Source organism: Bos indicus x Bos taurus, chromosome 5 (genome assembly GCF_003369695.1).
Source record: "Bos indicus x Bos taurus breed Angus x Brahman F1 hybrid chromosome 5, Bos_hybrid_MaternalHap_v2.0, whole genome shotgun sequence".
Taxonomy (NCBI): domain Eukaryota; kingdom Metazoa; phylum Chordata; class Mammalia; order Artiodactyla; family Bovidae; genus Bos; species Bos indicus x Bos taurus.
The window spans coordinates 48,827,148-48,840,777 of NC_040080.1; the positions used below are offsets into that span (position 1 = coordinate 48,827,148).

The window sequence follows — 13,630 nt, forward strand, 5'->3', positions numbered from 1 at the left end:
AGTCAGGTTCCCCCAGGAGAAGGAACGGGGCATAGCAAGGACCCCAGGAAACCACTAATGGGGTGACCCTAGGTCACACAAAATACTCTTGCCTGCCAGCCAGACTGACCCAGTCACCACAGCCACCTCCCTCACATCTCCTAGGCTTGCCAGGCCCACCAGCAGCACCCCTCCCAGCCTCAGCTCCCTCCCCTGCCAGGTTCCTGCCTCCTCCCCCTCCTCCCCTGCAGTACACTTGTGGAGGCCCTCACCCAGGACCCAGTGGAAAATTTCTTTTCCTCTTTATGACTGTGCTGAAAACACACACGCTCCATTCTTCACCTCTGAATCGACACAGGCAGAGGGTGACTAGACTGTGTTGTACCCCACCCCCAGCCTGCATTTACACACACACAGAGCAAGGGCCACTAGACTTGCATGCTTTATGAGATGGAAAGGAGAGGAGAGATGTTTTCCAGCTGCTACTCCCCCTCTGGCCATCGAAGCACAAGTGTCCCGAACACTCTGAAACAAGTTCTCCCAGGACTCTCAAGGCCCTTGTCTCTAATCAAGACACTCAGTCCAGTTTGGAATAGTCACCATGATGTGACCCTTGGCATCTTTGTTCTTTTGGTGACAAATCTGTTTTCCACTGCCCTGTCTCCCTCACCCCACACACATTCAAGGAAAAAAAAAAAAAGGCCTTCCTGTGAATTCTCACAGCTATGTGATAAGTGATCCCTCACACACGCCACCTCCTGCTTGCTATCAACACTCTCAAATACAGTTCCTTCGGGGAGGGTCAACCCCACAGATTCCTTCTCATTTTCCCCCTTAAATCCACCCAAACTTGGCAGTCCAAGAAGCTCAGTTCGCACTTGGCCTAGCGAGTGTGAGTCTGAGTTGGGTCTCAGTGAAAAGAATGAACATCGTGGGGAGATGGTGAAAACTCAGAAAACTACAAGTTTCTCCTGCAACTTTCCCCTGCACATGGCTGCCAACTTTCTTTCTTTTTAATTTTTTTTTAACTCTTCATCATCCCAGCACTTTAGTTGGCATTACAAGTTTTAGAAATGCTCTCCCCACCTTTCTCCCCCAGAGAGTTCTCCTGTGATAGTGAAAAGGGGAATTTTCCAGATGTCAAAAAGAACAGTAAGGACCTCACGCCCTAAGAGAGCATGGCTGCAAGGAGTTCACTTGGCCTCGGTGGGTTTCTCTACGTCTACCCACCTCGGTCATGCTGAAGCATACCTCAGTATCTACCTCCATGGCCTCCCCCCAAGCCCAGGCAATGGAAAGGAGCGGAGGTTGGCGAGGCCACCCGTAGCAGCGCCAGAGTCCCGGCTGCAGCGCGCCCGCGAACGGTCACCGCGGGGGCTCCGCAGGGACACCGGGAGCGCTTACCGATGTCTGAGTTGCAGAACGCGTCCTGGGGGTGGCTAGGCGAGCATGTGCACGCCTCAGCGCCCCAGTCCCCCAGGCTCCAGCTGCCCAGGAGCACGACGAGCCCGAGCCAGGGAGTCATCGCCGCTGCCGTTGCTGGTGCTGCTGCTCGAGTCTCCAAAGTTGCCTTGCGCGCCACGGGCCGGGTCGCTGCAGCCTGCGCTCGCCCGCCCGCCTGTGGGGGGCAACTTTGGCTTGGAGCGCGCCGCTCTCCGAGTGCCCGGCGGGACGGGATGGGGTGCGACGGAGCTGCCTCGGCGCTGGCGCAGGACTGGGCGGGTGGGCAGTCTCTCCGGGCGGAGGAGCAGGAGCTGGAGGGAGCAGAAGGAGGAGAAGCTGTCCGAGCGCCCGTCCGCTGCCCGCTCTGCGCCGCAGCCCCGCGGCCGAGTGATATAGCGCGGGTCCCCCCGGGCACCCCCTCTCGAGCGCGCGGGGCCCGCCGACTCCGACCAATAGCAGAGCCGCATTACCTCATCGGCCCTCCAAAAAGTGGGCGGGGCCGGGGGCGCGGGGCGACGGGGCGGGGCCACCCGTCCAGTTCAGGTCCTTTTAGGGAATAATGCAGCTGTGGGCACGCGAGTGGGTGGGCTGAACGCGCCCCTGGTACGCGCTGGCGCAGGGGCCCTCCAAGTGGCGCCCCCTTGCCCTTCTCGCCTGCAACCCAGCCATACGCCCACCCCGCCCTCTGGGCGCCTCTGACCCAAACCAAAATCAACTACCGCCGACCCCAGCACCAACCCCTTGGCAGGTCAGAGGTGGCCTTGCCTTGGGGACCTTGACTGCGCCTGGTGGAAAGGATAAATAAAGGGTAACTGTGTCTTCTCTGGAGAGAGCCGGGTCAGAGGGGAAAGATCGAGGTTGCTGACATATCCCCTATCCCTCCGTGTATCGCTGCTCCTGACTTTCCTCCTCAGTAGGAAGTCGTTTGCCTTTTGGAACTGGTGGTAATGAAAGGTTGTTTCCCGGGCTCAGCCGGAGTAAATAGTGAGGCCATTCAACAGGCATCGTTCTGGATTCTGGGATGAGCAAAACGAACTCTTTGCTCCCATGGAAGTAGTAGGCAATGCATTAGAAGAAACATGAGTACATAGGGTGATTTACTAAGGTAATAGTGCCCTGAATGATGAATGATGGGTTGGAAATTCTGCGGAGGGCGCTGCTGTCTACGGGATAATAAGCACAATGGCTGAGAAGGTGACAGCCTGGCTGTAAACAAAAAGCCTCAGCCCTTTGGCAGCAGGGAGGAGATAACAGCAAGGGCAAAGTCCCCAGGCTTACTTGAAAAACCGTAAGTTAGGGCACGAGGAAATGGTAACCTCACCTAGGGCAGACAGGTCTCCATCCTTCAGTGAGGAATTAGGGGTGAACTAATCCCAACCGCAAATGAAACTAGATCCTGGAGAACTATCCAGGATTCAAGAATATGAGGAATTATGGATATCTGCTAAAAACTAAGACTATGACTATTTTTCTTATTCAGTAACCTCTTGAGTCTGCCTTATATTAATATTTTCCATACCTCACGTCATTACATCTCACAATGATCCTTTTAGATAGGAAAAACACAAAGTGTTATTCACACTTTCCAGATGAGGAAACTGTTGCAGAAAGGTGCCATTACTTGGCAACCAGCCAGGAACTGAATTCTCTGATTCCCGCCCCAAGAGAGGTGTTTACTTTCTTGGACTTTTTAGTGGCAGTTAGCTTTAACTGTGCAAGTCTTTTTTGGAGCTGGAATCTTGTTTCTATTCTTGCATCTTTCTCACTTTCTCTCCCAACTCATCCCGTTTGGAAAGAGACTAAAATGATTTGGCAATAAAAATGGTAAAAGTTAGGAACAAAAGAAGGACGAGAAGTACCGCTCTGAAGTGCAAGTTCATCCTCTTTCTCAGAAATTCCTTTGTTTACACCTCAGAGAAGTGACACCAAAATGGCAGGAGCAGAAAGCTTCATTGGAAATGATATTTCCAAGAACATTTTTAAAGCTCCTCTTTCCCCCTTAAAAATTTAGCTGTAAGGAGAGGAATCTAGTATCCACAGTTTTCTGTCTTGTTTCCTTCCTAACTTTTAAGACCCTTCCCATCCTAACTTTGACTGTAGCCCCATCCAGAGAGAGCTTTCCTTCTCTCAGTGTTTACTTAGAATTTTACCCCTTGTTCCATGAACTGTAGTTGTACTATTTTCCCAACCACACTAGAAGAAACACTTTGAAGCCTAAGATATTTGAGCAGGCTACATTTTACTCCTCAGGGTATAAATTAGGTTCTCAGGGGACACGGGTATGGGTGTGGTCAGCAACCCTTCGAGTCTTGAGCTGTGGACACTTTGGAGGCCACTCCAAGGATCCAGGTTGAATGAGGGCATACTTGGTAGGATTTGCGAGTTTCATTTATCCCTGCACTGTGCCGGTCATGTGGAAGGTTTTACAGGCCTTTCCAGACCAAATCCACTTTGGATAAGCATCTTACATGTTGAAGCCTTCTCTTCACTCTCTCTCTTTTCTTTCTCACTTTAAGGTTTTGTCCAAATTACCAGTAGCTTGCCTAGAAAATGAGTGTCAGAGAAATAACTTTTGCTGAACTTCAAGCAGCAGGTTCCTTATAGAAAACATCTGACACATATGATTTTATGGCAGTTACTTATATAAATGTAAGAGTAATCTGATTGTTTTTCTAGCTGAAAGGTAGTAAAATTGCCCTTTGGTTTATTTCCTCTCACTGCCTATCCTAAACTGGGTCAGTGTGTTTGAGTTCAGCTTTTGTTTCAGTTGGAAAGTTCTCCCTAATGTCTAACCCAAGGGGACTATCTTCTGTCCATCCATCCTCAGTCCTCACTTTGAACAAGAGAAAAAGCAAGCTTCATAAATCCTCATAGAGAGGAGCACTACTTCCTGCCTCTGGGTCAAGGGCAGCAAGCAGACCTCATAGCCATCAATCCGGATGTCATTGTGTCCATGGACCTAATAATATGTAAGAATTGCTTTCTCAAGTCCACTTTAGAAGCTAGATGGAGGGGGCCTGGGGCTAATGGTAAATAAGAATGAGGATACCGGCTCCCCACTTTGTCTTGACAGCTAAGGACACTGATAGATTTATAAACCCCAGAAGAACTGAAGAAGTTTCTAAATCTGAGTGGTCCACCCCCTCTTCATATCAAGTTCCAAGATGTTAAAATCTCTGGGAAGTCTCTAATAGACATTTAGAGGACCTGAAAAATGACCTGAGATTCTGCCCATCCTCATTTTACAGGTGGAGAAAATAAGGTTCAGACAGGTGAAGAAATTTCCCCCGAAGTCTCATGGTTAGCTCATGGTAGAGCTGAGATTGTGCTGTGGCTGCCCGATTCCTTACCTGGGCTCTCTTCCTCACACTTGTGGCCCCAGTCCCCCAAACTGCAGTGCATGATCTAATGTTTAGACTCTTATGCAGCCACTCGCAGTCCTGAATCTGCATTTCAAGTCTAAAGATGAGTTTCAGAGTCCCTTTGTACAGTACCCAACAGGTAGAGAACTACACTGCCCTGACTAAATAGTTCTGTGTTATGTTAAAAATCACCTCTGAGCCAATCATAACAAATGCAGCTCTGTACTCCTCAGAGATTTCTCTCTTGTGTGTTTATTTTTCCCTTTCTAAATTATCTAATATCTTTTGAAAGCATTTCAAGTATATTGCTGCAAAGTGACATATGAACATTTTCTTTCTGCGGGACAAAAAGAGGCTGGGATGAAAAACAGTAGCAAAAGATGTGAGATTTGTTCCAAAGGTTGCTGCAGAAACAATTGTTGAGGCAAGTCACCTCACCTGTCTAGACTCAATTTTCTTGTTCATTGGATGAAGGTTGTAACTCAGCGATCTTCAAGAACCCCCCTGGCTGAAAAGTCTCAGGATCCATGGAAAAGTCTCAAGGACAAGGTGAATGTCTCTGAAGGGAAGATAGATCTTACCATTAAACAAGTTTGAGAACAATTAAATGTGACTAAGACTAAAGCATGTCCATCAATTTCTCAATCAACACTGAGTTCCTATTCTGCTTTCTGCTCTCTCCTCCAAGACTCAGGCTGAAACCAAAGATTTTGATGGTGAAAGTATAGAAGAGATTGAGGGTCTTATGCCTGATAGAGCCCCATTGTAATTACTTGTTTCTCTGTCTTTTTGCCTCTTGCATCATAAGCACTAAAAGATCAAGAAATAAGCCTTTTTTTATCTCCATACCTTATTTCTAAAATTCATTGAACTCCTGTATTGCTTTCAGATCACAGTTTAAATGTCACCTCCTCTAGAAAGCCTTCTCTGATTCCCATCTCCAGTCTTTGTCGACCCCCTCCCATGTTATCCTGTGCTTCTTTCTTTCACACTACTTGTCTGACTGTAATCTGATTGTTTACCTTCCTGGATGCTAAGTTCCTTGAGCACAGTGTTCGTAATAGAGTGTGGGTAATAAAGACGTCAATAAGGATTAGCTGAATGGATGGAATTAATTGGCTCCACCAACCAGTACTGAGATAGGTAGGTGGGTAGCTCCTTGGAGAGCTCACAGGGCTCTATCCCTTTGACCAATGCTAGGGGGCGCTGTAAGCCAGAGAACACCCATTCCCTCAGCCTGAAGCCTCAGCTGGTCTCACTGAGAAGGGGGGAAAGGCACAGTTCCACACTAGTCAGTGGGGTGTGGGTGCCTTTGAGTGGGTGAAACTAACCCCTCCCGTCTGCAGTGGCCACAAAGCTCTCAGTCAGCATCCCGTCTGGGTCCGCAGCTGCCCAGCTTCTCCACCCCCAGGCTGGCCACATGTCAACCCAAGGGGAGCCGTGCTCTCAAGAAGCTACATACTTGTGAATCATGGATTTGAGGGGTACTGGGGAGACCTGGGAATACAACAGAGGATTCCATGGTCCTTCTCTTTCAGGGCAGAGCTGGCCTCTGAAAACTGAAACTGGAGAAGGTCCTAAGATGTGTGTCATCTCTGTGGCTGTGTAGGGAAACACCTCTCCTCTTTCTTGTCCCTTCTCCTCCAGACCCCAGCCGCCCTGCCTTCCCCCAAACCCACAGTCCATCTGAAAGTCATTGCATTTAAAAATAGTCTCTTCTGAGCAACAGACAGCTCCGGTCCACCCTGCACCGTGAGCCCTGACCGGGCCTTCAGCAGGGCTGCCACCCGGCACTGGGGGATTATGGACCTAAGGTGGCAGGCACTTCAGGTTCTCTCTGTGTCTGGCACTAGCAGGGAGTGAACACCTTGCCTTGCTTCCATCTGGAGCCAATTTTACGGCAGTAAAATTGCAGGGCGTCTCTTTCCCCGGCTCTGCCCCATCCCTGCCAGGGAGTGAAGACCCCTTAGTGTGAGTCTCTGGCTGAATTCACCTGAATCCTGGGGTGTTGGCATTTCTTTTTGCAGGGAGCTACTCTCAGAGATTTTAAACTAGAAAACACATGTGCTCAGTGGAGACATTTTGTGCTCCTTTTTACTGGAGTGGTGGGAGATGGGAAACAGAGCTAAATTCCAGCACTTGCTCTTTTTTGTTTTTAAGTGACTGTGTACTCAGTTGGTTGACTGTTTCTATGAAGGGTAATATGAAGTGGAAGCAGAACTTCTCCTCCTCGACCCTGTCTTAATGTCTTCCTAATGCCCATGGAGTCCGTGTGTTTTCCTTTAAAAATGAGCAGCTCCTTTGTGGTTTCTTTGAAGGTTGCATGCTCAGCTTTGCACAGAAGACACCCATGAGTGTCTCTGCCTGCCACTCTGTGGCTTGGGAGGGAATGGGAAGGTCAGACAGATATAGGATTGCTCTGCTGTCAGACTGGGCTAGAGATCCCGTTTCTGCCAAGGTGCTCGAACCCTTTTTGGTGGAACCTGCTGGAATGAATGGAGAAGGCAATGGCACCCCACTCCAGTATTCTTGCCTGGAAAACCCCATGGATGGAGGAGCCTGGTAGGCTGTAGTCCATGGGGTCGCTAAGAGTCAGACACGACTGAGCGACTTCCCTTTCATTTTTCACTTTCATGCATTGGAGAAGGAAGTGGCAACCCACTCCAGTGTTCTTGCCTGGAGAATCCCAGGGACTGGGAAGCCTGGTGGGCTGCCGTCTATAGGGTCGCACAGAGTCAGACACGACTGAAGCGACTTGGCAGCAGCAGCAGCTGGAATTGAAACTGACATGTCCTATGCAATGGGGATACCATTAAACACATCCTTCCTTAAACTTGACTGCTGAGTCTCCGCTCTCTCTGGTTTTTTGCTTTCTATCTCTCCAACTGGGTACAACTGTACCTTCTCAGTCTTCTTTGCAGACTCTTAAGGCTCTTCCTGCCACTCTGGGAAATATAGGTGTTTCCCAATTTTGTCCAAGGATCCCTTTTCATCCCTTCCCTTCCTTCCTAGCTTCCACACTCGCCCTAGCTAATCCCACTGTCTCCCCTGGACCCACCTCCCACTCTGGTCTGTCCACTGCTGTAAGCAGCAGTATCCCTCTGAGCTCTTATCTAGACCCAATTTCCCCTGGACAGTTGCATTTGGAGGTCACATGGGCTCCTCAGATCCCTAAGAGTCCAAACTCACTGTCTTGCTCTCAGTCCTTTCTGGTGAGGTCTGAGGATGGCAGGCCATCCCTGCCAGTGGCAGGTCTGAGGATGGGAGGCCATCCTTGCCAGTGGCACCATCATTTACCAAGTCCTGTAGATTCTCACTCCATGCATCTCTTCTAACCTCCACTTCCTCCCTCTTTCCACCATGTCTGCCTTGGATTAGCCCCCTATAGTCTTTCCTGACAATTTCAGTTGTCGCATAATTATCCACTCTGTCCAGGGTCTTTCTCTATAAAAGTCAACTTTTGTACTGCTGCTCATGTTAAGTTTTTCAAATATAAATCTGAAGTCATTCTGTCTTTGGCTTATAATGATTCACTTGTTCTCCGTGGCTTTCTGAACAAAGTCTTAAGCTCCCAAGAAAGGCGTACAAGGCTCTGTGTGCTCTGGCTCATGCTGCGGTCCCCAGAGGAGCACCATTCGAGCAGAATACATTGTGACTGCTATCCCTGCAGTTACACAACAGCATGTCCTGTCGTATTTCCCCATTCAACCTATGCTTCCAACCTATGTCCCCATTCTCATCTTCAAGCCTTTTGTGTTCCAGCTCTCAGTTCCTGCCTCTGAGGCTTGTTCACACTGCACTGTTTGCCTGGAATCCACCTTCCACCACTATATTCCTGACCCTCCTCTGGCTCATCGGTCAGGATCTTTATCGTTCCGCATTCAACTTGAATTACCTCATGGATATTTTCCCTGACCCTGTCTCTGCCTTAGCAGATCTGACCGCTCCTCCGAGGCCTCTCCTTCTTCAGTCCCCTCCCACTCACACAGTATCCCCCAGATTCACACCAGGTTCCTCCCATAGTCTGCTAGTGGTTGATATGTCTTTCTCTCCCTTAGACAGCAAGCAAATCCAGCCCCTTCCTCAGCCTTTAGCACAGCATCTGCACTTCATACTCATAGGCACTTTCCAAATATTGAGAAAATAAACTAACCAATGAATAGCAGAGAAAATGGGGGGAGGGATTGTCAATGTATCAGCTTCACAAGTTCATCATAACAGAGGTTCTGGAATCCAGCTTCTCGAGTCCAGAAAGTCAACTGGATACAGCTCCGAGCTGATCAGTCCCAGGAACACTAGGACTCATAGGAGACCAGCAACCCAAGCAAACTGCATTATTTTTGCTTCCCATGAGAGAGATAATTGTCATGTAGAATAGGATACATGTGTCAACATGACCCTCATATTTTTTCCTGATAACCATAGAGAGCTTCACATGAAGCTAGTTTCTCATCAGAAAGAGCTGGAACAGAGGGAAGGAGATCAGAAGGGTATTTCAGCTGAGATACTGTAGAATTCTCCCTCTCACTGAGAGGAATCCTTGGCCACAAGGGTGACAGTGCCCACAACTGCTGGCTAGAGTCCCTCTGCCTGTACATTGACAAGGTCATACACATATTGCCAACTTTGGCTCCCTTGGTCTTTCCATTTTTATTCTCCAAACTTGCCTAGACTTTTTCTATACTAGGAATATTATGATCCATTTGGTTTCTATATTTTAGATTATAAGTCACCATCCTATAATGACCCTCAAATTAACAAGTTTGAAAAAAAAAAATTAACAAGTTTGAGTTTTGGATTTTGAATTCTCCTCTTACCATGTTTTGATTTACTGTGAAGCACTTGCATAGCATGTGGATTTATAGCTTCAGTGCTCAGAAGACAGACAGCCTTCTTTCCACTGCTCTACTGTGAGGCAGTCACTGGCAATCAGACACAGCAGTCTATGTATGCCTCACAGCTTGTTTGTCGCAGTGTGATCATCAGCTCTTTTATGGAAAGTATATGGTTCTCACCTTCCTGCCCTCCTTCCTTCCAGTTTCCTTAGACACTGACTGGGTATGCAACAGGCACACTAGGGATCCAAGTGAACAAGGCACAGACCACCCTCAAGGAGTTCCAGTCTAGCAGGAGAGAAAGACTTGAAAACAATAGTGGGTGGCATGATCTACAGCAGGAGGGTCAGAGGTGCCAGGAGTTGGGCCACCCAACCAGGGAACGGGGAGATGTTTGGAAGCCCATATTAGAATAAGACAGAGAACCAGAGGTGGGAGAGAATTGTGGGTCATCAAATCCAACCCCTATGGAAAAAGGCCCCAGAGATGTGGGCTTCTTTATGGTCACACAGGATTGCTAGAAAAGACAAGGCAAGGAATCAGACCCCTTAGTATCTCATCATCTTCCCATCACTCCAGATTTCTCTAATTTGTGGCTGGGTACATAATAAATATGCAGTAAATAATTATTTTCCTGTCCTGTAATGTTCATCCACCTTAGGATGATAAACTGGAAAGGTTTCTAAGACCAGAGAAAGGAAAGGGAACTTGCATTAATGGAGTAGCTGCTACATACAAGGCTTTTTCAATACAGTGTTTCCTCCAATACTCACAACCTTAAAAAAAAGGTATTATTTTATGTCCATTTTATAGTCAAGAAAACTGAGGTTCAAAAATTAAACTGCATGTCCAATTTCTTACAAGGAAGGGAGTGGCAGAACTGTGATTCAGACCTAGAGTCCTCTTTCCTAATAAGCACTCTTTCTGGAGACTGAAAAGTCACTGTATCCATAGGTTCATGGCCTGCAGTTGACTTCCTCTTCCTCTTTTGGGTTCCCATTGAGTACTCAGAGCTCTTGATCATTGTGTGATGCAACCAAGCAGGAGACATGGTACCTTTCAAAGGAGGGCCAGTGAGGGAGCGTTTAAGCATCATCTCTTCTTTGACCTGGTTTGCAGGGGAGATGACAGGAGAAATCACAGAGCAGGCAGTATCTGGTGTAAGATCATGGCTTTCATGACTGAGTGAATGATACTGGAAAATTACATTTGTATTACCAAAGAAGGGCCCAGAATCCAGAGGCAAGCTGATAAAATATTGGTCAGTATTTTTTAACAGCTAATGAATATGACTTCATTTCCTTCTGAACTTTTAAGCATAAGATTGAGGCAGTATACCAGGTTTTATCTCAGTTCTGCCATACACAATAGTTGAGTGACCATGAGTAAATCAATAAACCCACTTTCTTTAAATGTAAAACCAGTGGTTTAGATTTTATGACCTCTCATAACTTTCCAGTGGAATATTCTGGAAGGCAGACTGATGAGCAGCTATGGCACCAAGATTTATAATGTCTATAAACCTGTGTTGTGATCTTTTTTGACTTTTTCACATTGTGACCTTGTACAAGTGCCTTAACTTCTCTGAGCCTCAGATCAGTTCAGTTCAGTCGCTCAGTCATATCCGACTGTTTGCAATGCCCTGGACTGCAGCATGCCAGACCTCCCTGTCTATCACAAACTCCTAGAGTTTACTCAAACTCATGTCCTCAGATATCTAATGGTAAAACAGAGGAGCAACTCATAGGATCTTCATGAGGATCAAACGAAGTGCAGAGAATAAGGCTCTGGCACCGTGAGAACCTGTATGGGCCAGGGTGTGGCCCTCCAGGTACAAAGACGAATGAGATCCCTGCGGTTAAGTAGCCTGCTGTCTGATGATCTTTGTTTATTAATGAAGACCATGTTCCCATGTCATATCCCCTTTGACCATATCCGTAATACCCAGAGAAGGGATGGGGGAAAGGAGGAAGCAAACAAAAGCAATCCTTGATAGTAATAGCTAATTCCTATAGTGTGCCTATGAAATGCAGGGCATTCTTCTTCTAGGCAGTTTTCATATATTAATTCATACTAATCTTATAGAGAAAGCTGTGAGGTAGATGAGCTTATCCTCACCATCCGGTTTTTCTTCAGGTGTAGAAACAAAGCTACAGAGAGATTATGTAACTTGCTCAAGATCACACGGGAAGGATGCTGCAGTGCTTGGATTAGAATCTAGAGCAGCCTGGCCCAAGAGTCCATACTCTTAACCACCCTGCCAGCCTTCCTCTTCAGGGTGAAGGTGAACATGCAGAACACAGGAAGGATACAAGGGGCCAATGCCCAATGTCTGTCACTGGATGGGTCTTCCTTCCCAGAATGCCTTGCACCCATCAATCCAAGTATTGAGGAATCAGCTATGGTCCCTATCAGTAGGACAATTAGTAGGCCAGAGAGTACATCAGCAGGCCTACTGAAGAGTAATACTCATGGAGTCAGTGTGATTTCTGCCTTGGGTTGAGCACAGAATCTAGAATCAGAACAGTTACTAAAATTCTATCTCTTCTATCTATTGAGTTTATCTCTAAACTTATATTTATTCCCTATAAAATGGGGAAAAACATTCAATTCACAGAGGAAGTTTTAAGGATAAAAGTAATAAATACCTAATACTGGCTGAGGATTTATTATGTACCAGGTCCTCTTTTATATGTACTTTACAAGTATCAGTTCAGTTCAGTCGCTCAGTCGTGTCCGACTCTTTGCGACCCCATGAATCACAGCATGCCAGGCTTCCCTGTCCATCACCAACTCCTGGAGTTCACTCAGACTCATGTCCAACAAGTCGGTGATGCCATCCAGCTATCTCATCCTCTGTCATCATCTTCTCCTCCTGCCCCCAATCCCTCCCAGCATCAGGGTCTTTTCCAGTGAGTGAATTTTTCACATGAAGTAGCCAAAGTATTGGAGTTTCAGCTTCAACAGCAGTCCTTCCAATGAACACCCAGGACTGATCTCCTCTAGGATGGACTGGTTGGATCTCCTTGCAGTCCAAGGGACTCTCAAGAGTCTTCTCCAACATTACAGTTCAAAAGCATCAATTCTTTGGCGCTCAGCTTTCTTCACAGTCCAACTCTCACATCGATACATGACCATTGGAAAAACCATAGCCTTGACTAGACGGACCTTTGTTGACAAAGTAATGTCTCTGCTTTTGAGTATGCTGTCTAGGTTGGTCATAAATTTTCTTCTAAGGAGTAGGCATCTTTTAATTTCATGGCTGCAGTCACCATCTGCAGTGATTTTGGAGCCCCCAAAAATAAAGTCTGACATTGTTTACACTGTTTCCCCATTTTTTGCCATGAAGTGATGGGACCGGATGCCATGATCTTTTTTTCTGAATGTTGAGCTTTAAGCCAACTTTTTAACTCTCCTCTTTGACTTCATCAAGAGGCTTTTTAGTTCCTCTTCACTTTGTGCCGTAAGGGTGGTGTCATCTGCATATCTGACGTCATTGATATTTCTCCCGGCAGTCTTGATTCCAGCTTGTGCTTCTTCCAGCCCAGCGTTTCTCATGATGTACTCTGCATGAAGTTAAATAAGCAGGGTGACAATATACAGCCTTGATGTACTCCTTTTCCAATTTGGAACCAGTCTGTTGTTCCATGTCCAGTTCTAACTGTTGCTTCCTGACCTGCATATAGGTTTCTCAAGAGGCAGGTCAGGTGGTCTGGTATTCCCATCTCTTTCAGAATTTTCCACAGTTTCTTGTGATCCACACAGTCAAAGGCTTTGGCATAGTTAATAAAGCAGAAATATAAATGTGTTTAATTCTCAAAACCATAAGATGTAGCAACTGTTATTATCATACCCATTTTACAGAAAAGAAAGTTGAGGCATAAAGAGGTTCAGAAACGTGGTCAAGATCATACAGTTAATAAGTGGTAGTACCAGAATTGGAAGTTCACCATCAAGCTCTGTGCTTCTTACCATCTCCCTGCACTCCAGTGATAGGTTGAAAACATTTTG

The 13,630-nt window shown here is 46.9% G+C and overlaps 2 protein-coding genes across 4 annotated transcripts in view; one reads left to right on the plus strand and one right to left on the minus strand.

Moving 5' to 3' along the window:
* The window catches only part of TIMP3 (TIMP metallopeptidase inhibitor 3), a 60,196-nt gene extending 58,366 nt beyond the window's left edge, over positions 1-1,830 (minus strand). The window contains exon 1 of the mRNA XM_027541861.1: positions 1,384-1,830. Within this exon, the coding sequence (XP_027397662.1) occupies positions 1,384-1,504 (121 nt within the window). The 5' untranslated portion in view covers positions 1,505-1,830. The remainder of the gene's footprint in view (positions 1-1,383) is intronic.
* Positions 1-13,630, plus strand: part of SYN3 (synapsin III) — a 491,622-nt gene that overhangs the window by 208,532 nt on the left and 269,460 nt on the right. The window lies entirely within an intron of this gene.